Source organism: Lotus japonicus, chromosome 6, assembly GCF_012489685.1.
Source record: "Lotus japonicus ecotype B-129 chromosome 6, LjGifu_v1.2".
Taxonomy (NCBI): domain Eukaryota; kingdom Viridiplantae; phylum Streptophyta; class Magnoliopsida; order Fabales; family Fabaceae; genus Lotus; species Lotus japonicus.
The window spans coordinates 10,121,940-10,148,832 of record NC_080046.1 but is presented as its reverse complement, the minus strand read 5'-3'; the positions used below and the strand labels follow the sequence as shown (position 1 = coordinate 10,148,832).

General features: G+C 39.0%; 1 protein-coding gene across 2 annotated transcripts; it reads left to right on the top strand.

Moving 5' to 3' along the window:
* Positions 1–24,154: 24,154 nt before the first annotated feature.
* Positions 24,155–26,593, top strand: LOC130726628 (plasmodesmata-located protein 7). Of its 2 annotated transcripts, none has more exons than XM_057577931.1 (3): positions 24,155–25,119; positions 25,845–25,961; positions 26,114–26,593. In XM_057577931.1, exons 1-3 carry the CDS (start codon positions 24,417–24,419, stop codon positions 26,119–26,121), a joined length of 828 nt encoding a protein of 275 aa, XP_057433914.1. In that variant the 5' UTR covers positions 24,155–24,416; the 3' UTR covers positions 26,122–26,593. The 2 variants fall into 2 exon arrangements, with proteins under 2 accessions (XP_057433914.1, XP_057433913.1); XM_057577930.1 differs by having other exon boundaries at positions 24,167–25,119; positions 25,842–25,961.
* The last annotated feature ends 300 nt before the right edge of the window (positions 26,594–26,893 follow it).

The following is a 26,893-nucleotide window of genomic DNA, read 5'->3' as shown; positions in this document are numbered from 1 at the left end:
GGTGGCTCGCCTCGCGCCGTTGCTCCTTCGTGCATTGCTCCACTTCCGCCGGGTCCCCCGCCAAGATAGATAATATGGGTCCCATCCACGTCGCCCCTCTGTTCACACATGCCATGAGCTCGCCTTCGATGCTGGGGCACGCTAGCGTTTCCTGAATCACACTTTTGTTGTTGCCGGGCTTCCGCGTGCTCGCCAATTTGGCCAACGCGTCCGCCCGCTGATTTTGTGCTCGAGGAACATACTCTACCACAACTTCTTGAAAAAATGTCATCAAATATCGCACTCGCTCAAGGTATTTAATCAGATTGGGGTCCTTGACCTGGAAAGTTCCCTTCACTTGACTCTCTACGAACTGCGAGTCCGTTCTTATCAACAACCTTCCGATCTTTACTTCACGCGCCAACTTCAATCCGACGATGATAGCTTCATATTCTGCCTGATTGTTTGTTGCCTTGAACTCGAATTTCAACGATTGCTCCAATACTAGATCTCCTGGTCCTTCCAATGTTACTCCCGCGCCACTGCCACTGCTATTGGAGGATCCATCTACAAAGAGAGTCCACTGGGTGTCCACTCTTTCAACCAGGTCTGGGGTCAACTCCACCACAAAATCAGCCAGTGACTGTGCGCCAACTGTGCCTCGCTTATCATACTGCAACCCATATTCAGATAATTCAACCGACCAGGCGACCAATCTACCTGACAAATCTGGCTTTTGTAACACTTGTCTCAGGGGCAAATCCGTCCGCACCTTCACTGGAAAGCTCTGAAAATAAGGTCTCAACCGCCGGGCGGTGACAAGGACCGCGAGTGCCGTCTTCTCAATTTTCTGGTATCTGATCTCTGTACCCTGGAGTGTGTGGCTAACAAAATAAACAATTCGCTCCTCGCCATCTATTTCCTGCAGTATCACAGAACTCAGAGCACTATCACTCACAGCAAAATACAAGTGCAGCGGGTGTCCCTGCATTGGTTTTGACAAGATTGACGGTGATGACAGAAGTTCCTTGAGGCGAACAAAAGCTTCTTCACACTCCGTTGTCCACTCAAATGCAACATTTTTTCGAAGACACTTGAAAAAATGGAAGGATCTATCACCAGACTTAGGAAGAAATCGAGATAAAGCTGCTATTCGCCCTGTTAAACGTTGGACCTCCTTCACATTAGAGGGGCTTTTCATCTGCTGAATCACCTTGCATTTGTCTGGGTTTATCTCTATTCCTCTGGACGTGATCATGAAGCCTAAAAACTTTCCGCCCTGAACACCAAAAGAGCATTTCTCCGGGTTGAGGCGCATATTGTGCTTCCTTATCTCGCCAAATGCTTCTTCCAGATCTTGATGATGGTCCAAGCCACGTGCTGATTTAACGATCATGTCATCAACATAAACTTCCATGTTTCTCCCAACCTGCCCAGCAAAAACCCTATCCATCAATCTTTGGTAGGTCGCCCCAGCATTCTTTAATCCAAACGGCATGGTGCGATAGCAATAGTGGACTCTGGCGGTCATGAAAGCCGTTTTGTCCTCGTCTGCCGGGTGCATGCGGATTTGATGATAACCAGAGTAAGCATCCATCAAGCTAAGCAGTTCGTTGCCCGAGGCACCATCAACGAGACCATCAATGCTGGGAAGGGGATAAGAATCCTTTGGGCATGCCTTGTTTAAGTCTGTGTAATCCACGCACATTCGCCATTTTCCATTCGCCTTCTTCACCATCACGACGTTCGCCAACCACGTCGGATATTTCACCTCCCTGATGAATTCTGCCGCCAACAACTTGTCTACTTCCTGTTGAACCGCTTTTCCCTTGTCTCCGCCCAAGCGCCGCCTGAGTTGTGAAACTGGCTTGACACTTGGATTTAATGCTAATCGATGGCAGATGAAGTTTGGATCAATTCCGGGCATATCCTTGCAGCTCCAAGAAAACAAATCTAAGTTCTCGCCTAGCAACTTTGTCAGGCGCGTCTCCTGCTCGTCCGTCAATCTGGTCCCAATCTTCAAAGTGCGATCGCCAAACTTTAGCGCCTTTGTTTCCTCAATTGGCGTGGGCCTGTTCACTCGCCCCTCGCCACGTGGGTCAAGATTTTCATCCGAAGTTTCAATTTCATAACATCTGTGTCCAACCAACGCACTCTTCTTGCCATACAAGTTAAGGCAATTATTATAACATTCCCTCGCCATCTTCTGGTCAACCTTCAGCTTACCAACCTTGCCATTGCTTAGTGGATACTTGACCGCCAAGTGGGCTGTTAAAATTACAGCACAGAGGCGATTCAATGTATTTCGCCCAATGATGACATTATAAGATGCCACCACCTGGAGGACCAGATACCTTACCTTCAAAACCCTTGCACACTCATCTTCCCCGAATATTGTGTCCAGATCAATGAATCCTCGCACCATTACTTGCTCTCCTGCAAAACCCACCAAGGTTCCCGCATATGGAGTCAGATCATTGTCAGTCAGTCCCAACTTGTCAAATGCATCGCCATAGATGATATCAGCTGAACTTCCCTGATCCAGGAGTACCCTTCTAACGTTGAAACTATTCAACCTTAATTGCACTACTATTGGGTCATCCTTGTGAGGTTTTATCGCCTCAAAGTCTGCCATCGAGATTGTTATGTCAGGGTGCACGAATCCGAAAGCAACTTCATGAACTGAATTAACTGCACAAATATGACGTTTCCGCGCCGCGTGGGTGTCGCCTCCACCGCCAAATCCTCCAGCGATGGTGTTTATGGTCCCTACGGGCGGTCCTGAGTGTTGAGCGAACGTGTCATCAGCCCCTTTTGTGGTGATGGTCGCTGATTCTTGCTTCTTCTCGTCCTTATTGTCTGTTCGCTCCTCCTCTCGCTTATCCGTTTTGTTCTTCCATTGTTGGCTATTTCCCCGATATTGTCCAGCACCGGAACGATTGTCCTGACGTCCATCGCCTTGACGCTCGTCTCCTCGCCCATCGCGCCTGAAGTGTCCCGCCCGAATCAACTTATCAATCTCCCGCTGCAAAGTCCAGCAGTCGTCCGTGTCATGCCCGATGGACCGATGGTATTCACACCACTTCTTGGGATTGACGTCTCGTGGTTGATACTTTGGGGCCTCTGGCTCATCCACTAGATGTGCGTCCCTCGCCTCGCGGAGCATATTCGTTAAATATGTGTTCATCACCATGTCAGCCTCCTCCCGCTGGCGTTGAGACTTAGATTGCCAAGGCCGGCGTTGTTCATAATCATCGCGCCGTGGATACAACTGTGCCTTGGTCGGTTTCAATACCGCCTTTCCTTTATCTTCTCTTTGCCGCTTGCCATCCCCTTTATCTTCGCCATCCTTATCTTTTTTCGCACGCTTGGGTGACGTGTCGCCTTTTTCCAGTTTCGCGCGCTTTCTTTTGAAAGCATCGTCTTCCTCGTCAAGAATATAAGTGCTAGCGCGAGCACGCATCTCTTCCATCGAACGTGCAGGCTTGCGTGTCAACTTGCTGTTCAACCTTCCCGGTAACAAACCATTCTTGAATGCTAGAGCACAGGCTCGAGGTTCCTCATCCTCTACCTTGACCGATGCAGCGCTGTACCTTGCCATGTACTCCTTCAGTGACTCTCCTTCTTGTTGGCGAATGTTGTATAGATCATTGATCGTCACCGGCTGATTCTTATTCGCGGAGAATTGCACTAGAAACTTGGACGAGAAGTCTCTGAAATTCGAAACCGATCCGCGCGGCAAAGTTGTGAACCATGCCATCGCCGTCGATTTGAAAGTCGATGGAAACATCCTGCATTTCACCGCATCTGATGCCGCGATTATCACCATCTTCGTGTTGAAATACAGAAGATGATCCTTCGGATCAGAATCCCCGCTGTAAGAATCCAGAACCAGCGTTTTCATATTATCTGGAATCGCCACATTCTCAACGTCCTCCGAGAATGTGGCGATTCCTCCTGCGTCACTGCCGGTTGTCGCTCCGGAGTAGGAGAATTCTCCGGTGAGCGCTCCGGAGATCCGATCTGCGAAGGAAGAGAAGGCGATGGAGGAGGTGGTGGTGAAATTCATATCTTCTGCAACAATAAATAAAAAGAAAGGGGGTCAGTAGCCACATAAGGGGTAAAAAAAAACGAGAGAGAAATGGCGATGATAAAAATAAACTATAAGTGACCTAAGTATTTGGGTGTCCTTGAGAGGCGAACGCCCTCCAGGACTGTTGAGCAGTCAAGGATAGGAAGCGGGGCGAGGAGATTCAAAAAGGCTTTGTCGTTGGCAGACAAAGATTCTTCTGAGGGATCGGTAATCCCATTGGGCTTCTCCGTCCAGTAAAGGGGAAAAAGGGCAGTCCCGTCCCTAAGGGTGAAGGCCTCTGGATAGGCGGGGTGAACTGCCACGCGGAAGTATCTCCGGGCAAAGGAGGACTTTGCATTACTTTTATGAGGGTTCAAGCACTTACGGCCGGCTCGGGCCTTTAAAGAGATCCATCCTCTATTTTTGATGGACTTGGAGTCAACATCGTAGAGGTAGAAGAAGCTGGTGGGAGATGGGGCGGTGCCAACAGCGGCGCACAAGATTTCAAAGCACCGGATGAAGGCCCAGGCGTTGGGGTGGAGTTGACAAGGAGCCGCGTTGATATCGCGGAGGACGGCTTGAACGAAGGGCGAAAAGGGAAGCCAGAATCCAAGCTCGCCAAACATATATTCATACGCAAAGAAGAAATGAGATCTCTTTACGTCGCCGTTGATCTTATGAAGCCAGGGGCGGTCCTCAGCACTACAGGGCCAGATCCTAAGTTTGGCGTTCATTTCGTCATCGTCAGACAAACCACCAAGGTTGCTCACGAATTCCACGATAAGATCACTATCCTGGAAAATGGAGGGTTGGTCTATAGCTTCGTGGGTGGGTGCTCTCTGGACTGGAAGGGGCAGAGTCGCGAAAGTTTTCAGTCGGTAAGGAGGGATCTCCGGGACCTCTAAACGGAGGCCGCCGGCTGCGGTAGAGTCAGGGTCGCTCCCAGAAGAAGAAGAGGTGTGATTAGGGGAGTTAGGGTTTGAAGCCATCTTTGACAATGAAATGAGGAAAAGGAAAAGACGAGTAGAGATAAGATGCAGAGATAAGGGAACGAGGACTCACCGGGCAAGGATGTGAAGAGTGGGTAGCGGAAAGGGTGAAAGGCGACGGCACCAGAGCGGAAGTTGGAAGAGGGAGCTTGGTAAGCGATTAGAGAAGTAAAGAGAGGTCTCGGAAAGGGATGATTGTAGGGAAGAAGGGTTTTTATAGGCAAAGGGGGGAAGCTGGAAGGGTGACGCGTGTCGGACGCGTGTGGAAGGTTGGAAGTCATTATGGCTTTTGGGAAATGGGACGCGTGTGATGGGGAGTTACTGCGCATGATTGGACAGTTATGAGGAGTGAGGTGACGGTTGCGGAGAAAGGGGGAAACTGATGTAACTGACGTATCACATGGAGCAGTTAGAGATTTGAAAGGTTTTTGAAACAAGGGAAAGCGCGAAAGGCCTCGCCACCATGAAGACTAAATGCCATCGCCTAACAAATGGTGTCGCCAATGGAGTTTAGCCGCCCGCCAAGGGCATCGCCAGCCAACACTTGGACGATCAGTACATGACTAACACCTGTCACCTAGCTCACCGACGAGGGGCGCTCGCCTACTCCAACTAATCGTCAGTACAAAGCGATTGTTCCCGCCGCCTGTGGACTTGTGGACTTGACGGGCTGGGATGCTCGCCAAGACCAGTGGACTGGGCGACTAAAGATGCTTGTTTTCTTTTGCTTACGCCATGTTGGCGACGTAGTTTTCTTCTTTTTCCCTCAAGCCATGTTGGCAGCTTAGATTCCAGTGCACCATAGGATGCATGTAAAAGCATTTAAAAGACACACTTAGCTCTCATACTTCGAGCTCGGTGTCTTGTGGACTAGTGGACTGGGCGAGCCCCTAGAGGGGCGACGCCCAGGGTTCGGCCCGCCCGAGGGCGAGAGCCTGGCCTTAAATTGGGCCTCAACTTCAGAGGCCCAATTGGCCCAATAGGTAGTACCCAAGCCCTATAAATAGGAGGTAGATACCAATTGTAAGAGACTTTTGCTCATTTGATAAAATAACACATGAAATTCAGCACTCTCTCTCTCATTCTCTCTCTAGCACATTCTTCCACTCTCTAAGTACTATCCCTTCCTTTAATGTTCATTCCCAGAACAATATTATATAAAAAATATTTAATTTACCGGCAAGTGCCCTTTTCCCGCTATATACACATATTACTACACGTGCTTGAAGCATGGCCAATGATATGCACTCAAAGCATGGCTTTGGAGCCTCAATGATAGGTGAACCTGTCACTGTCAAACGGTGGGGGAAAATGTAAAGCTCACATGCAAGATTTGGGGGTGCAGAGCAAGGTCGTGAAAAAGCTGTTAGAGATGGAGGGAAGTGGACCTTTGTTGCTTTGATACATAACAGACAGTGAGAGATGGACGACATGATAACCAGAGAGAGAGAACTAGTAACTGATTCTGTTATTGTAAAACTAAATTTGTTGAATACAATGAGCTCTTGTATATAGAGCTTGAGGAAGCTTCTTAATGAAGCTAACTATGATAGATGTACTAACTAACTAACTCTAGTTTACTAATTACAGTAACTACATTTTATTAACTATGCTATTATCTCTAATATACCCGGCAAACTCAAGGTGGTTGAACAAGTGAAAACTTGTCAAACACATTGAGTTTGGCTATCAATTCCTCAAAGGGAAGTGGAGACAAAGCTTTAGTGAGAATGTCTGCCCTCTGATCCAGTGAAGGAACATGGTGAACAATGAGACTCTTATTCAGAACATTTTCTCTCACAAAGAAAATATCAAGTTCCATGTGCTTGGTCCTTGTGTGCAGAACAGGGTTATGTGTGAGAGCAATTGTACTCATGTTATCACAAAAAATGAGGGGAGTCTTGTGAGGAATCTTCAATTCTTGTAATAAAGACTGAACCCATAACAATTTTGCAGCTGTATTGGCAAGACTTCTGTATTCAGCCTCAGTGCTAGATCGAGCTACCAAACTCTGCTTTTTAGAACACCAAAAAACCAGATTTAGACCCAAGAACACACATGAACCTGAAGTAGATCTGCGATCATCAGGGTCAGCAACCCAATCGGCATCATAGAAAGCTGCTAAAGAAACAGGAGAAGCCTAAGAACAAGGCTTTAGGTGTATGAAGGCTAAAGTCAATGGTGCCCTTTAGATACCAAAGGATTCGTTTTACCGCTTTCCGATGCTCTTCCCATGGTTGAGACAAAAACTGACAGACTTTATTGACTGCATAAGAGATCTCATGTTGAGTGATTGTTGCATATTGTAGGTGCTCCTACAATAGACCTATATAAGCTTGGATCCTCCATGTAATTAGAACCATGTTTAGTAAGTTTCTGATTGATGATCATAGGTGTGGAAATGCCCTTTGTTTCAGACATTGCAGCCATTTCCAAGAGATCTCTAATGTTCTTGGGCTGTGTTAATATAAGAGATTTATCAGGTAAGTGTTGAATCTGAACTCCCTGGACATAATCAAGAGTGCCAAGTTGCTTAAGTGCAAATTCTGAATTGAGCTTGACTGTTAATTGCTGCAGAATAGGAAGAGAATTTCCTGTGATGATTATATCATCAACATAAACCAGAATATAGATGTTGTAGGTTGGTGAGTGAAGAATGAATAAAGAGGGATCACAACAACTGGCTGTAATTCCAAACTTTAGAAGAGTTGCCTTCAATCTGTCAAACCAGGCCCTAGGGGCCTGTTTGAGACCATCCAAGGCCTTATTCAGCCTACAAACCAGGGATTTATCCCGAGTCTCAAAACCTGCGGGTTGAACCATAAATACCTCTTCTTGCAATTGCCCATTGAGGAAGGCATTATTGACATCAAGCTGTTGTATATGCCAGACCTTAGAAATAGCCAAGGACAGAATTATTCTAACTTCGATAGGTTTTACCACAGGAGAAAAATTCTCCTTAGAGTCAAACCCCTGAACTTGATGATACCCCTTAGCTTCCAACCTAGCTTTGTATCTATTTACTGAGCCATCTGCATTTTCTTTCACACGAAAGACTCACTTGCAACCAACTGCCTTCCTGTGAGAAGGTAAAGGCACCAAAGGCCAAGTTTTGTAAGCTATCAAAGCATTATATTCATCCTTCATTGCTACACCCCATTTAGGATCCTTAAGAGCTTGCTTAGCAGAAGTAGGTTCTGCTTGACTGAGCAATAAAGTGGGAATTAGCCTAGGTTTGACAATTCCAGCTTTAGACCTGGTTGTCATAGAATGGGTGTTGTGAGGAGGTGAGGGTGCAGGAGGTAAAGAGGAACCAAAAGAAGATAAAGCAGAAGACTCTTGAGGCAAAGGAACATGAGTAGCATTAGGGGGAGGAGAAGGCTGATCTGCATCAGATAAAATAATATTTTTCTATTGGTGCCTCCCTTATTCCTTATATGGAGCACAATGATTTGAATCGTAGCTCAAAAAGATCAATCCAGTTCCGACCAATGCAACATTGGGGTCGAAGGATGCTGAGTTGGGTTCGTAGACACTTAAGGAGACGGTGGCTAGGCTGGACTCTACTGAAATCTCTTTTGGAGTGGAAAATTTGTGTTTGGCATGTGTAGTAACCTGAGGTCGGTGACTAGTGTATCTCAATTCTTAGATGCCTCAGATAGTGCCAGTTTGGATGGAGGGGGAAGTGCAAGAAGAAGGAAAATCTTACGTCATCTCATCCATTCTCTCTGGAAATTGGTGTTTGGTTCTGGTTCCATGCTTTGCAATAAATTATTTTGGCTGGAGAAAGAGAGCAAGGGTAACCAAGGAATTTGTGGGATATTGGGAAGCAAATAGGGATAAATTTTACCTGTTAGGAGGAGGAGGTGGGGGCGAGAGTGATGGAAATGGGAAAAAGGGATGAGAATGAAGTGGGGGAGAAAGTCATCGCAAGTACTGGTAGGTGTTTAGCTAGTGCCCCATGAAGATCCTGAGTTCAAATGTTAGTGGTTTGAGGGGAATAGTGAAAAGGAAAGAAATACGAGGTATGGTTCTTTCAGAGGATGTTGAGTTATTATGCATTTACGAAACCAAACTAGATATTGTTAACAAGTTATCATGCTTCTCTTTATGTGTACCTCTTTGTGGGGTGATGGATAACTAAAGTGGAGGGATTACCAGCAGTATACAGAACTGGGGATATTTTGCGTAAATGAAATAGAAGTATATCCAAAGTGAAGGAATGTTTCCTCGACCTGGATATGTGGGCCTTGAAAGTATGAAAAACGATAGAAAAGGGGGGTTTGAATAGCGTTTTAAAAACTATAAGCTCAACCCACTTGAGATTTAAATAAATCTCTTCAATCACCAATGATAAAAGTGCAGAGATAAGAGATAAGAAAAGCACACAAATGATTTTATCCTGGTTCACTTGATAAATCCCTCAAGCTAATCCAGTCCACCCGTTAAGGTGATTTCTTCCTTCTTAGAATGAAGGTAATCCACTAATCAGAGTTTTGTTACAACTGCACTTGCTACCTGCAAAGTGACTAACAATACACTGACTTAGCTAACACTAAGATTCACTCTCTTAGTCTTCTCTAGGATCCAATCAACCTTGATCTCCTAAAGGTAAATCAAACAACTGTTTGAAGGTTTGGGTTTACAAATAAGTGCTTCTTCGAAAGCTGATAATAAACACACTTAGTTCTATTTGAAGAAAGATTGCTAAGAAGATATTTGAATTTTGCTTGCGCGTGAACAAGTTTCTTAGGCGGCATCTTTCAATCTTCAGCCTCTTTATATACTCCAAGGATTAGGGTTTGAACGTTGCATGGAGATGCTACCGTTGGAGGGCAGATCTGGGATTTCCAGGTTCTCCTGTGGCTGAATCAGTTAGGTAAGGTCGTCAGGAATGGTACAATTGCTTTTGTACTTTGGATAGCGACATGACCTTTATCCTTGTTGACTTCTGATCAGAGTGATGCTTCATCTTGGAACTTGTGAAGCTTGATGATCAGAGTCAGAGGGAAGCTTGGATCCTCTGACCTTTGTACCTTCTGCTTCTAGACTCAGAGGAGATGTACTTGGTCTTCAGAGCCAGCTTACTCTTGGACTTCAGAATCTTCACTACTCAGCTTCTGATCCTTCAGAGCGTCTGATCCTTCAGAGCGTCTGATTCTTCAGAGCGTCTGATCCTTCAGAGCTTCTGATCCTTCAGAGCTTCTAGTGAGCTGAATCCATATCAGAGCTTTATAATCTTCAGATCTTCTGAAGCTTGATCTACTGTTCAGATTGAACATAGTACGTGCGAAAGCGTTGCAGAGGTTACTCTTTGAACATTGTGCTTCTGAATCATGTGAAATAGAACCAGAGTCTTGGCCCTTCATTTGAACCCTCAGAAAACAACGTTAGAGTACCATAATTGTTCATACTTAATAATTAACATGTAATCATCAAAACATAGAGTTGTACTACTAGATCAAAACTTGATCTTACAGGCCTCAGAAGAATATGTGGAAAGATATTGCATGTCTTGCGGTGAATGTTTAGTCATCTTATTCTATATGGAGAAATGATGGTTGTGGAGGGACCTTATCCAAATTAAACAAACTATAGAGGGTAGATGGTGTGTTGTAGGCGACTTTAATGTGGTGAAAAGTGAGTAGGAAATGAAGGGAGTTACTGTTGGAAACTGGCTGGGAGCTGGGAAATGAAAAAGTCTAATGACTTTATTGATGCTATAGAGTTGGATTATATCCCGTTGTTGGTAAGGAAGTTCACATGGTACATATCAAATGGTCATTCAAGGAGTAGGTTGGGCATATTTATGGCATCACATAAATGGCGGAGTTAGTGGAAAAATAGTGCACAAAATGTCTTCAATATGGACGTATATGATAATGTGAACATGTTGATTAGGAGCCAAATTCGTTCAAATGTAAAGAAATTGCTTGTTGTTGGATCCAAGCTTCTCTAATTTTTGTAATTAAAACATGCAGAACTTTTAGTTACATGGTGGAGGTGTTTGTGTCAGAATAAAAATTGAAGATTCTTAAGGGGGAGCTTAAATATTGGGGGAATTTAGAGATAATGTATCAGGGCATAGTTGTAAAGAATAAATGGAATTGATATCATAGAGGAAATGAGCATCATAAGTGCAAATGAGGAGCACGAAAGAAGAAGTCTACTTGCTAATTTTTGGAGCCTAGTAAGATTTAATGAATCTTTGGAACCTAAAAAATCCAAAGATAAATAGACTGTGGAGGCGGATGACAACACAAAATACTTCCACGACTATTTCCACAACGTGAAATGGAGAAGGAAAGTGAATAATGTCAAAGGGCTTCCAATTCAGGGGAGGTGGGTGAAGGATGCAATAGTGGTATAACAGAATGCCAAACAATTCTTTGAGGATAGATTCAAACACTCCTTGTGGAAGGATATTAGACTTGAAGGAGTTGCTTTAAATCTATCTCCAAGTCGAGATAACAAGATTCTTATGAAAATGTGATGAAGAGAAAATTAAGAGTGCAACGTTAATTGTGAAGGGCATAGGAGTCCGGGTCCATATGGCTATAATTTTTTCATTATTAAAGCTTTTTGGCAAACTCTAAAATCAGGTATTATGGATGTATTGGAGGACTTCCAAAAAAATAGGATATGGCCAAGAGGAGGAAATTCCCCGTTTATCATCGTAATTCCTATAATTGATAACCTTGCAAATGTGAATGATTTCAGGCCGATATCTTTAATAGGATGTATGTATAAGATTTTATCGTAAGTTCTCTCAAAAAGGTTGAGATCAATGTTGGTGCATTAATTGATGAGAGGCAATCTATATTCATCAATGGTAGATTTATGTTGGATAGTGTGTTGGTAGACAATGAAGTGATGGATGAAGCTAACAGGAAGAAAAATGATGCATAATATTCAAGGTTGGCAATGAAAAATCATATGATTTGGCGATTTGCGAATTTCTATATTACACGATGAAGAGAGTTGACTTTTGTGGGAAATGCATTGGATCAATGGATGGATGTCAAATATTGCGCAATCTAGAGCATGTCCACTCTATCGCTCAAGTAATATAGGATTTTAAATCCCCGGTTATCAAACCCAAGAGACCAGGTGGCCAAACTTACTCTAAGGGGTGAATTCATAGTCTAAGAAAACCTTGAAAAAGTTGTGGTGGTGTGAGCATAAAAATGAACAAATAATAAATAAAGAAAACCAAAATAAGTCTTGAGATTGCAACGATGTTGGATCATCTCCCCTCCTATTATATATGTTATCCTAACGAACTGTTATGACAACCATACCCTCTTTTAAGTATTAACTCATCATTAAACTATTGTCAATTATCCTACCTCAAATGCACTACTTATAAGCAAGTTGTCATTGTAAGGTGATCAATCAAAATAGTCATGACGAACATAGAGGTCCCTTGAGAGATATTCTTTATCTAACAAAGAAAGTTGAAAGCAATCAAGAACTAATCTTAATACCTCCATCAGGAGTGCACCAAAACTAGTTCTATATTCCATTTCTTTAATTGATTCCCTAGATTAATGCCCCCTGCTTGGAGTTGATTAAAAACTAATGATATGATTAATTATGCCATATAGACTTAACCGTACGAAAGAGAAATGCAATTAGAAAAACTGAATTGAAACTAACATGTATTAGGAGTGTAATCGAATCGGGTTGGTTCGGGTATAGGTTGTTTAAATGAGCGAATCAATCAAACAAGTTAAGTTTGGGTTGGTTTGAATTTCCTGATTTTTGCTTATAGACATGAGCCAAACCAACCAATTTGAATAGGGTTGGTTTGGTTTGAGGGGTCGGGTTCAAAATAAAATAATATTATTATAGAATTTGCATGAAATTTATTTATTTACTTTTGAATCAAAGTTCATTGTATTACTATGAGGCTAAATCTGAGTCAGCAATCAAAGACTCAAGAATACATGTTGGGGGCTCATCCCACCAAGTTGGAGAAGGGAAGGAACCAACAAAAGCAAGTGTATGTGCCACCATATTGGCTTTCCTACCTACATGAGCAAAAGCTATTATAGGGAAAGAAGAAGCTAGCATCACTAATAATCCCTTCAATGTGAGGAGAGCATAGATTGGAACTTGTCATAGTAGCAATTACAACCGCTGAGTTGGATTCCACTAGAATATGCTTGAGTCCCATCTCCTGAGCAGTCTCCAATCTCCATCGAAGGGCGAGCGCTTCAGCTACAAGTGGATCTTGCCGAACCTTCTCCATCCATGTTGCTGCCACCATAAAACCAGATGTGGAAGAACGGACAACCATTCTGAAACCAGTTGAATCCTCCTCCGTCCAACCGGCGTCAACATTCATCTTCAATAAACCTTGCAGTGGTGGCTTCCATGTTCCCCCTCGTTGAAGGCATTGAGTGCACAAACTCATCCCGGCATTCCTGTGCCTCCCTCTAATTCGCAAGAGAATTCATTGCAGAAGACATAGCCACCGTTGGATTCATGACAAACTTGTTAAAAACAACACCATTGCACGCCCGCCATATCCCATACAAACCTTATAGCAAGGTCCCCACGCACTTAGCATGGATTTTATTTTAAGAAGCTTGAAAATTATAACAAAATATAAGCCGTTTCTAATTGCAGTTTTACTTTTCTATATTCAAACTTTTTTCAAAACTATTTAAATGAGATGTTTTCCAACATTAAAAAACTTGATTTGAAAACTAAAATTACAAACAGAAAACAAATTATAGTTTTTTATTTATTTTAGTTTTTAAAACTGAAAATGAGAACTATTTTCAAAAATAATTTTTGAAAATAGATTGTAACAAACATAATTTTCAAAACAAAATAAAGTTTTCAAAAACTGTAATCAAACCGGCCATAGAAACTCCACATAATCTAATATCTGCAAAACAAACATAAACAGACAACAATATGTTCAACCCATAATAGTAATGGCTACTCAGAGTTAAAGTAAATGTATTATAGTGTAGTTGCAAAACCTAAATGACTAAACGTATTAGGCTCAAAATCTCTGACTGAATAGTAAAAGAAGTTCTCAATATAATGAAATTGGTGCAGATTCATCAGATTTCAATCCTCCAAACCTGATACCCAAACTAATGATACACGAATGTAATAAAAAAATTCGAGTCGATCTAAAACTCACCCTAACCCATTAAAATGTGTTTGGTTCTATTCAAATTCATTAAATTCATGTATCGAACCATATCCACTTATTCCCCTAAAATATATGATAACCGATGTTCAAATTCTATCATATCTTAGAATCAACCTTGGTAAGAGGATTTAATTATTGTGTCTGCAGCTTTGTGGGAACTTATTTTTATTTTTCGACTTATATATAAATAAATTAAATAACTTTAATTGGTGAAATTTTATTGTCGTTTTACAGAGGCTGCTCCCATGCGGTGGTTAGCGGTATATGCAGCCACATCAACATCTGATTACGTTGAAAATTCATACCTAGGAATGGACCTGCTGATAGTACGTGTAATGTAACTCCTTGTTCAGTGTATTAACATATTCTAACAAAAGCGACACTTTCTTCCTTCCATTTTTATTTGTAATTATTAATTTCAGCCTCTTCTAAATTTTGAGGTCATTCTGACGCTTGGCTTGTGTGTGCAACAACAACTGTGCCATTGTTTTCTCATATCTCTCAGCTGGAACAGAGCAACTTGAGTGAGTGAAGATTGATGATGTGTAATATTACGTAGAAGGTTTAAGGAAATTAAAGATATAATACTTGAATAAAACGAAAAAAAGATTGTCTAAATAACCCTAGGTAAAAATTGGGTTAAATAACCCAAATCTATGTGACCCAATGGTATTATTACACATGTCTGTAAAAAATTCCAACTCATGTCACATGTGTCAGTGTCATCATAGTAGGATCCAACTCATTTCATTATTCATTTTTTAATATTTTTAACAAATTCATTTTTATATAATTTATTTATACTTTAATTGAACCCATCAATTAGAATAAACTACACCAATGAATCTCTTTTTCAGAAAAATAAAATAAAACCAAAAACTCTAATCCTCAATTTTGAATGTTATGTAATTCTATTTCAATTTAGGACCAGAAGTCCCACCGCTGATAACCACTTAAATTATTATTTAGCATTCCATAGATTTTTTGGATTGGCTAATCAGCAGCCATAGTCGTAAAAGGAAGTGCTACTGCTGCCAGAACCCATTCATTCCGCCAAGAAAAATCAACAACATTCAAGCCTATAGGAAGCAGCGTTCGCAACTTACTATATACACGCAACAAGAACCAAAAAGAAAAACAAAGAAAGTTAAGGAAACAACAGGTGGGATAGTCACCAAAAGCACTTAAATTATTAACAAATGGTGGGACTTCTTGTTCTAAATTGAAAAAGAACATTTAAAATTGGGGATTAGGGTTCTTAGTTTTTGCCTTTTTGGGCAAAAGAGGCTTGTTGTGTAATTCATCTTAATTGATGGTTCAAAGTAGAAATAAATAATTTAATAAAATGAATTTGACAAAAATATAAATAAAAAAATTAATGAAATGAGTTGGACCTACTATGATGACACATGTGACATGAATTAGAATTTTTCAAAGACATATGTAATAATACCATTGGAACACATAAATTTGAATTATTTAACCCATTTTTTTACCTAGAGTCATTTAGACAACCCCACGAAAAAAAAGCTACTAGTTGGTATATTTTGACATTTTATTTGAAAAAGCTTCGTCAGAGTAAAAGAAACAATTCTTGATTTGTTGCACCTTGCCACAGTAGAAGTTGGTAAAGAAACGTTACAGTACATATCATTTTGGTCTTGCTTTAATTGTGTTCCACACGAAACAAGCTATAGCTAGGTGCCTAGGTTAAAATATCCAAAGAATATAATATTGTTTTTGTAAGAACTCAAATTGGGTTTAGACAGGTTAAAATATTCGTTTCTTCGGAAATTTTCATCAAAATTAAAAACCATGACTCATTAAGCACTAAATCGAGGATTTTAATCTTAGGCCACATGTTTCTGGAGCAAAAATTGTTAGAACGGACCTGCATACTGAAATATAATTTTAGAGTGTCGAAATGATTAGTCTCGTAACTGTTTGAAAAAAATATGGAGAAGAATACATGACATGGCCTTTAGAAAATGATCTTTTTAATCTGTCATCTAGGTCTAGATTGTTTTATCTTTATCTTTTTTTTTTCTTTAAGAACTAGCGTGTTTAACCAAGAAAAAATGCTCGATTGTCTTTTTTCGTTAATAACCTCATTGTCTTAAACGCCCTCTGTTCCACCAAGAAAAAATGCTCTTGTCTTTTTTTTCGGATCCAAAATGCTCTTTTCTTTGATAAAGAAAAATACTCATTGTCTGATCCGTTGTACAGTTTCATGTCCGAATTGAATGGGCGCCGGCTCTCTAATTTTGGGCCAGTTGCATTCAGTTTTTGCAAACTCTATTCATCTATTTTTCCAGTCCAGTTTTTTTTTTCTTTTGAAATTAGTCCAGTTTTATTTTTGATTTCAAAGTGATTGGAGCATTTAAATAGTGAAAAAGAATGTTCAAAAAATTATCCTCTTCTGCCTTCTTTTATTTCGAAAGTTTCATAGTTCCATACTTCAAAGCCCAATAGTTCACAAACAGCAATACAGCCCAAAAAGATGGACCCAATGTACCGGCTATATATAGTTTGGGGATTTGGATCCTCTCCATCCAACTTCTCTCCATCCCCTCTCCATCCAAAATCTGAGCCATCGATTTTAAATTTTAAAGGTGAGGATTAATTCATGTTTTCTCTCTCTTCTTAAATTGATCCAAGTCTTTAAATACAATTCATTTTTTTTTCTCTTCTTAAATTGATCAAAACCTTTAAATTTCAAAATCAATGGCTCAGATTTGGATGGAGAGAGGATGGAGGGAACATGGATGGAGAGGATCCAAACCCATAGTTTGGTGAGCCTAAATGATACCTTAGAATCTTTGATAAAAACAAATGGTACCTTAGAATCCAAACATAGAACTAGAAAGTATATTGGCCAATAACAAAAAAGGCGTTGGTCATATAGTGACAATAAAAATAACTTAAAGTTTAGAAAGTACAACAACAACTAAGCAGTTTGAACAGATTGCTCATGATGTTCCAGCTTAGACAAACTAGAGCTCCTATGCATCTCCAATACTATATGTTGCTCTGCATACCCTCTTTCAGCTCATCTTTACACTAATCTTATAACCTGCATATAAGAAGTTTGTAATGAACATATAAGTCAGCCTTTTGAGCCACAATTCTACCATCAAGCTGTCAAATTCCAAGAATGGAGAAAAGTCATGGCTGAGGAATTAGTTACATTAAAATTGAATAATGTTGGTGATTTTAGTATCATCAATGGATTTTAGTAGTAATGTGATTTATTGTAGGCCGATGCGATTACGCGTAATTAGGGTAATAGATGAATAGAGTTTGCAAAAACTGAATTCATCTTGACTGCGATTAGATGCGATTAGATGCGATTACGAGTAATAGATGCAATTAGATGCGATTAGATTTGCAAACTCTATTCATCTATTTTTCCAGTCCAGTTTTTGCAAACTCTACTCATCTATTACCCTAATTACGCGATTAGATGAATTGACCGCGATTACCCTAGCTTGTTGAGCCAACGCATAATTGACCGCGATTAGATTGCGGGGTTCCAAGGGGCGGAGCCCCTGGCTGTTTTGTTAACCGTTTTTCGGTTTCTGGAACAAACTCCTATTTAAGGAGTCATTTGGCCTCAGAGGTTTACACAGAAAAATAAAACCTATATTTCTCTCTACATTCCTGATCTGTTCTCTATTGCCAGAAGCAGATTGTTCTTCAAGAATTATCCCAACAAGGATTTCGTGAACCCAGGCAAGAATAGGGTCGAAATACTTTGTTCGGAAAGTGTACGAACACGATTCTTCGAAGTTATCCAGGATTATCATACCCAAATTTCTAACAAATAACACATGTATAGAAAGAAACATGTAGATGTCGACTGTCACTTCATTAGGCCGGGAGCATGTTTCAACAGAGTTGATAAATCATTCATGTCTCAACTTATTAACAGTTAGCAGCAGATTTCCTAACTAAAGCTTTGCCAAAGGTTCAATTTTATCAAATCATGTCAAGTTTGGAGTGCATAACATTTATCTCCCACCTTGACGGGTGTATTAGATTTCCAGATTATAATATTTGATTTGCAGACTGTTATATTAGATTTACTGGTTGATAGGTTGTTATGTAAGTTAAAACTAACTTACACTGTGTTAGGTAGGAGTGAGTTAGGGTAGAGAGAGATGGGAAGGAGAGAGTTTGAGTAGAGATTATTAAAGTAACCTTGTTTGGTTTGACAAGAGAGGGGGAGAGATGGGGCAAAATGGTGGGCAATACCCACTTTTTCATCTCTTCGCAATTTGCGAAGAGATTGGGGCTGAGTTGCTTTTTTGTTTTGTTTTTCGTGTTTGGTAATTAGTGGCGGTTTTAAACCAAAACTATTTGCATCTGAGCCACTTTTTTATTTAAAATTCTTATTTTAATCAAAAGTCAACTTTTTTTCTCTCTTTCACATCATTATTTATCATCTCTCTCTTCTTTATCTCTATCCTACCAAACAACCCAATAAATCTACTCTATTTCTCACCTATTTCTCTCTTCTATATCTCTCTCTATCCTACCAAACAAAGCATTACTGATATAGTTTGAGATTAGGTTGACTCGGTTAGATATTAAAGTATGGGCAAAGGATAGGGTGCATCACCCTTTCAAATGGTGTATGATTGCATCACCCTCATTTGACAACTTTACCCCTGAAGTAACCTTAAATTTATAATCTATGCAATTTCACTTAGTGTCACGAGGGGAAGATTCACGAAGTAAAAAGAAACATAATTAAAACAGATCAGGGGCCACAAACAGGGAAGATTCAAAAATAAAGATCATCCAGCAGTAATGTCACGAGGAGATCAGAGGAGAGGAATTCAGTACTCTCAATCTTCACCCACCCAGGTTTCACGTAACCAGCCAAACACCCCATCTCACCCTAAAAAACGATTGATAATGGTCATGGTCATCTCGCAGAATTCCAAGTCCCAACCCAAATACTGCTAACACGCTGCTTTGATACACAACACTGGTTGCACCTGCCACTCATAATTTGAAAATCTGAAGTACATGCTGTTGCAGAAGGTCCTTGCACCCTCTAGGTAGTACTGTATCCGTTTCAAGCCACTAAGTTCGTGGAACCACCAAATAGGAGAGAGTGCAAAGAGGGTAGTGTAGTCAATTCATTCTTCCAATCTCAACCGTCCAATATTTTATTATTATATCAATGGTGGGAAAGCTATCATGCACCAATACATGACATTATCGCTATTGTACCGTAGCCTTTGCATAAAGTATGCATGTATATAGTTGATGTACTCAGTTCAGTTGAGTGAAAACAATTCTTTATTTTTCTTCTATGTCTTGATAGGGACGGCCACTCGAGATGTTGGTTAGTTATGAATCAGATAATCCAAATCGAACCAATGTAGTTAGTCCAAATTTATTTGGTTAATTGCTTCATTATATTTTAAATTGAATCAAATCGATTATAATCGGTTCAGTTATTAAATTTATTTTTTTAATATGAACTAATTCGATCACCAGTAAGAAATCATCATAAATTGCAAGTGTCAATTATAATTGGTTCAATCAGTTATTAAACTGTTTGGTTCAAAGGAGGGGAGGGATTTTAATGGAGGGGAGGTGAGGGGAGGAGAAGGAGGGAGGGATTTTAATACTTATTACGTTTGGTTCATAGGAGGGGAGGGGAGGGGAGGGAAAATAACTTTTTTTTTGGTTTATGATGGGAGGGAAAAGATTTTATAGTTAAAATTACTTTTATACTCTTTTATATATTTACTTGAATTTAACAATCCAATATAACATCCTTCTTCATCAAAAATTATTTTGCATAATTTTAAGCCTTCACCACAACATTATAAACCAGAATTTTCGAGACCTTGCGGTGACAAAAAAAAAGAGAAGGCAAATGCACCATTAAGTTCATAAATTCATTGCTACAAAGTGATCAAAATAAATTTTGCAACCAATAAACCAATAAGATAAAAATCAAACAGTGTGTTAGGGTTAGGGACATTTGTTTAACATGTAGTAACCAATTCTATTGGTTTTTTCCTCTGTCGGTAGCAAACACTTCTCTGTTTTATGATATAGGTTGATATTCATCATTATGTTCTATTAGCTTACTGCTTATAATGTGTCTATTCACCATGTCCAGGAGGGTTCACATAAATGACCAAGCAAGTACCGGTATTATTAAGATGACTATACATTAGAAACACTTCAAACTAAGATAAAAATCAAATCTGTTTATTTGCAGCTGGGTTGCGGATGCTGGCGGCCGGCGCCGCTGAGAAGGAGGCGGCGGCGGAGAGAGACCGGAGAGGGGGCAGCGGCAGTGGGTATGAAGAAGGAAGGAAATAATAAAGAAGGGAAACCCTAGGATAAAAATTGGAATTCTTAGATTTGTGCAGGGTTATTTTTGTCCGAAATTTATTTCCCCTCTTAATTCCCCACTTTTGGGGGGAACAAAAAATTGAGGTTGGAGGAATTTTGCTCCTCCATTTCCCTCCCCTCCCCTCCCATCCCCTCCGTTGTCCTCCAACCAAACAATAACCTTATTTAAATTAGGTTAATAAGATTTTAATTATAAATTTAAATGTTTAATTTTATTTTTTTAATCTATGTGTATTTAAAAAATATAAAAGCCACGTAGAATCAATCACTCAGCAAAAATTAAGCCACATAAACGGGAAACACGAGTAGGGACCTATTCTGATTAAAAGCAAAATTCCAGGGATTCGGAATTAGAAATTTTTTTACCAGGGACTTATTTTCGTATGGGAGACAATTTCAGGGACTTCCAGAGTATTTAAGCCTTAAATTAATTTAGTGATGAGATGCTACTCTATTTTTAATTATGATTTTAATGGTTATGCACTGTCAGTGTAAAATATTTTTACACAGACGTCTAATAGCTGAATGTCACGTATTCAAATACATTTATGATCTGTTTTATTCTAATTAAATTAAAAACTTATTTTCTGATTTGAAAACCTATTATTGGATGTCTATGTAAAAAATGTTTACAATGACGGTGTATTACCTTTAAATTCTTTAATCATTGTCATAGCTAGACTTTCTGGTAAGGCCAAGAGTACTGGACAATGTAGAGAGCCCGTCTGGATTCCGAACTTTTTGTTCCAATCAAATTGATTGATTTCCAAAAGAAAAATGGTTTATAAACACATCAAATAAGAAAAGTGAGACACAAAAAAGAAGGAATTGAAAAATCATGGCATGTACAAAAGTTGAAAAATCATTGTTGGAGTATATATTTTAAAATCAGAATTATTTCCTAAATGTATTAATTAGAAGGAAAAAATTGAAGATTAGCCATTAATCACGCATCATTATATTCAACATAAGGTACAATCCATCTAGGTCTTATACTCGTGATGTTAGGGAACATATTTGGTGCTTTTAAATATGTTAGAACAGTTGAAGAATGAAGATGATATCAATATTTGGGGACCATTTTTGTAAACTGCAATTTACAAACTGCAATGGATATGATGAAGATGGAAGCAATAAAATCCTATGTGATTTTGCCGAAATCATAAACTTTCCCGTGACTTTCCCTCATGTCCATTAATTTTGGCCCATTATTTCTCTTTCAAGTAAAGCTCGCATAACTTTCATGCTACAATACCAAACCAATGTTCAATTCACTTATTTTTTGCTATTGGATGTTTGAGACTTTGAGTACATGATTAGACGACAGCACTGAGACCAAAATTATTATAGATAGATAATCGTGAAAGCTAATAGAAGTTACTTTTATCATTAGTAGTTTTAACTTTATCATAATTTTTTAGCGTGTATGGAAAGGTGTAATTAGCTGATGACGTTTTAGAATAAATCTTGTGAAGGGTGCTGTAAATGGAGTATGAGATTGAAGATGGTAGGTGTAGTGCGATTTCACAGTTGTCCTTTGGTGTCTTCACTCGAAAAAGGTAGTTGTGTGCATAAGAGGGAAAAGTGTTGCGTGTACAATGTTTGCTAGCTTTACAATTAATCACGTACATTACTGTATGCTAAAGTTACTAATAAGGAAAGTATATAATAAGTCCTTACATTACATGTGTTGGTGTGCGTCACTACTGTGTCTGAATGTGTGGTACTTTTTCAGAGGCCCTGAATTCCATACATGCCCATCCATGCTTGTGTGTATGGCATTGCGGGGAGATTGTGATTAATTTTGATTTGTCGTTAGATTTTAGAAACGGATTTTGATGCGTACGCTAGCTCCTTTGGTAACTGTGAACCTGCTCCTCATTGTTTCCTCAACTTTTTATACGAGTAACGTATGATGTACTTCAAAGTTCAAACTTGCACTTGAAACTGATGATAATAACCTTTTGACCATATATCCTATTCCTCAATCTACTTCAAGGCAGGTAAAAGAGTGGCGAGAGTGCGCTGGCGATTCAACTGCTGAAACTGATGAATAGGTCAATTAATAAAAGAGAATTAGGATCCATGCATGATGCATGGTTATAGTGATTGATCAATTGTACAGCAATACCTACAATGATTAAGGTTACACTTAAAGTTAGAAAAGGTTATGGAATATTTCTTTTCATTAGTAGTCAAAAGAAAAAGCTAAATGAAATAAAAACTTTGAATTAAGGAACCATTGAGAACTGAGAAGTATGACCCCATGGGTCCTATGCAATAAAATGACTAGATTGCATTGGGTACTACAAAATCACTGAGACATTTTCAAGCAGTGAATCATTAACCGTAAATGCTTGATATATATATACAAACACATGAAGTATATATTTCTTTTATAAGCCATATACAATATATTAAAATGAAATATCAGAATACTTCAATAGATACATATAATTCATGTTTTTATATGATTCATGGATAAATATATCCACCTAAGAATCTCTCCATGGATACATATACAACATGTTTTTATAATTAATATTTTATATATGTTATTTACATTATTATATGCTAAAATTATTTGTGTAGAAAATATTTTAATTTTGTGAACTAAATTCTTTTTATCCACTGTACACAAAATCATATTCTTTATGTCAAATTTAAAAAATTAACCTACTTTATTAAGTTCAATACAAAAATATATATATAAAAAAATCATAAGTTCAAAATACAATTCAAGAACTAGGAATTAATACATAATGTGTCTAATTTAATTAAAACATTTTTTTCTTACTAAACAAGCTATTCTATGACACATCATGATTTTTATGAATTATGCATTTTCTAGTATCATTTGACACATCATGATTTTTATGAATTATGCATTTTCTAGTATCATTTAATATGTAGGGTGAATGATCAGAGTTCAAACTCTGGTGAATAAACTAATTTACTAATTACTCCCTCCGTTCCTAATTATAAGACCTAGTTTTAAATTTTTCATGTTCCTAAATATAAGACCTTTAACAATAATCTAGCAAAAAGTATTCTACTCTTCCATATATATCCTCACATTAATTGTGTGTTTTCAATTCCAAAGTTTTAATTACCACATACCATTAATTAGTGAGAGAAAATGACAAAGGCTAAATATGGTAGAATGTATGCATTTTTAAAAAATCAATACACTAATTAGACGCATTTAATGCTGTCTTAATAAGCGCAATGTTTTGTATTAAGTCTTATAATTAGGAACGGAGGGAGTAACAACTAACATTTACTTTAATATATATATATATATATATATATATATATATATTAACTTTATAAAATTCATCTGACCTCTCTTTAAACCTTGCGCATAATAAGGGCTTCATAGCACAAGATTTAAAAACACATTATATATTAAAATTCAGTACTTCTTTCTCTTCTATTGATTTATTACTTTTGTGTGTATATACTCATCGGGTGAGTATAATGTAAACCCAACATTTTCCACGAACAAATTACAAAAAATGACACATCAAAATTTTTGCCGTAGATGAGCCAATAGGGGATCTACGAGTCTTCTCTTCTCCATTTACCAAACACTAGCTAATATACTATCAATTATCAAATCAAACCCACCATGATTATCATTGTCCATTAGCTAGAAACACAACATGCATATATTTCTGTACTCATGCCATGCGAGGTTCAACTTCTAACTCTTATTATATAAGAATATATATCAACCTCTCTCTTACTACGTACGTCAACACATATTCAACTTCTGGCTAGCTCGTTCCTTCTCTCATCACACTCACACTCACACATGGCCAAAACCAAAACGAGCCTCTCTCTCTTAATCTTCGCCAATCTCATTGTTCTTTCACTCTCGTCTTCCCAGCTAGACTTGTTCCTCTACGGCGGGTGCACACAGCAAAGGTACACCCCAAACTCCCCATACGAGCTCAACCTCAACTCGCTCCTCACCTCCCTCGTCAACTCAGCCACCTACTCCTCCTACAACAACTACACCGTTGTAGGTGCTGACGATGTCGCCTACGGCCTCTACCAGTGCCGCGGTGACATCTCCATGCCGGACTGCGCCACCTGCATCTCCCGCGCGGTCTCTCGTGCTGGAGTCTTGTGTCAGGAGGCGCGCGGTGGCGCAGTCCAGCTCGAGGGATGCTACGTGAAGTACGACAATGCCAAGTTCTTGGGGGCCGAAGACAAGACAGTGGTGCTGAGGAAGTGCGGGCCCTCCGCCGGGTACAGCCTCGGCGAGAGGGATGCGGTTCTGTCCGGGCTCGCGGGCTCGGGCGGGTACTTTCGGGTTGGTGGGGCAGGCGGGTTGACGGGCGTGGCGCAGTGCACCGGGGATTTGAGCTATGCGGAGTGCCAGGATTGCGTTTCGGAGGCTATCCGCCGGCTGAGGAGCGAGTGCGCTGCTGCGGATTACGGAGATATGTTCTTGGTCAAGTGTTACGCCAGGTACTCCAATGCTGGGGCCCATGCTTACACCAAGGCCCATGGTAAGACCCTAAAACTTATGAACAAAAAATAAAAAAGAAACTTTTTTTTTTGGGTGTCATTCTCACATATGATTTGAATTTCTGAAGTGCAAAAACTGTCAAGATGAAAAAAATGTTAAAAGAAAAATGCTACCAACACGGCGACACTTTTAACATTTCCTTTTTAACATCCACTTGTTGATTGGTTGATATTTTGTGCGGATTTCACTAGATATGTGAACTTTCTCTTTCAATTCGGTAAGCATAAATCACAACGAATCAATGAAAAAAATGTTAAAAATAGAGTGTTGAGTTGCTACTTCTTCTCATAATGCTAATTTTTGAAACTTAGGTTATTTAATTGCCCTTTTATGCGTTGTCTTTTTATTCTCTATGTTTGGGGAAAATTTTGTTGAATTTTTTTATCCAATTATCTGGATATTCTATGAAGTATGAATCATTTAAAAAAATGTAAACATAATAAATCAGGTTTACTTTGCTTATAAAAAAAATCAGGTTTACTTTGGTTACTTTCTTTTATTTAAATAGCGAGATTCGTGTATGACCTATGAACATCATGTGAACATTCTTTTTAATGTCTCTTTTGCTTTTTGGGTCACTTTAACAAGATAATTAGTGGGTGTCAGGTCCTAAATTTCATAGTATATCAGATTGTATCTTAAAAGACAAGAAAAGGAAACAATTACTTTTTCCTGAAAATTGATTTACCTAACTTATTTTAGCAGGTAAATCGAACAACAGCGATGGTGAGAAGACATTTGCCATAATTATTGGATTACTAGCAGGTGTAGCTATACTTGTTATTTTCCTTGCTTTCGTGAGGAGGATTTGTGGGGGACAAGGTAAATTAATACCATGTATTTATTTTCTCTTATCCTTTTACTTTTATTTTTATATAATTGATTATTAATTACTTGCATACATTAGAAAATACCACGCAGGAATGGCTTGGCATTAACATGGTTCCTTTTTTTGATTTTTTTTTCTCACGCAGGTAAATAAATAAATTAAAAGTTTGTCAACCTCAGTAGCATCGCATTGGTCATGAGCCACTGAACAACTCTCAGCCTTCTCCATTAATTGCTTTGCTTTTGGAACCTCTTTTGCTTTCTGTATCTTGACAACGGCTTATCTTTTTCCCCTCAATCTCTTTAATTATCTTCATCTTTATATTATAAAATTACATTCAAATTAAAGAGGAGTTTGATGAGGATATCATGTTAGAAAAGAATGCAGGATGGGGACACTGGTTTAAATACAAAAGGCAAAAGGAACGAGGAACAAAAGAGAACTAAAAAAGATTCTGTGTGTGATGTCTCATCATCCTTTCTTGCCAAGAATTAATTGTATCATTCTTTTGTTTTTTAAAGTAGTAAAAGATTCCATCTCCCTTTTTGTGTATCCTCGATCGGTATATGCTACCATGAATTTTTAGGTATATCTGATATATAAGAGAATTTTCGTGTTTTTCTTCTTTCGGTTGCATGCAAATGAGATTGGTTATTTCCCGCTCACCGGTTTCTCTCTTTCTTTCTCGTTAGTACATATATCTCTGTTGTGCCAATATTGAAGGCCTAAAGGGGCCAAAGACTTTACTATTAAGTATTTTTGAAAAAAGATTAGGAGTGACAATTAAAGAAAAAAAAATAAATGGAAAGAAAAGTATCACCTTCATCATATTGTGTAATGTTTAGTGGAGTATTAGGCTCAGTTTGACTACCATTCAAATTAACTATCAATATAGAAAAATAACATATCTCTATATATATTTTTA

Coding starts and splice junctions, on each gene's coding strand:
- LOC130726628 (XM_057577930.1), top strand. CDS start 24,417: ATGGCCAAAACCAAAACGAGCCTCTCTCTCTTAATCTTCGCCAATCTC. Junction 25,120..25,841: donor TGCTTACACCAAGGCCCATG/GTAAGACCCTAA, acceptor AACTTATTTTAG/CAGGTAAATCGAACAACAGC.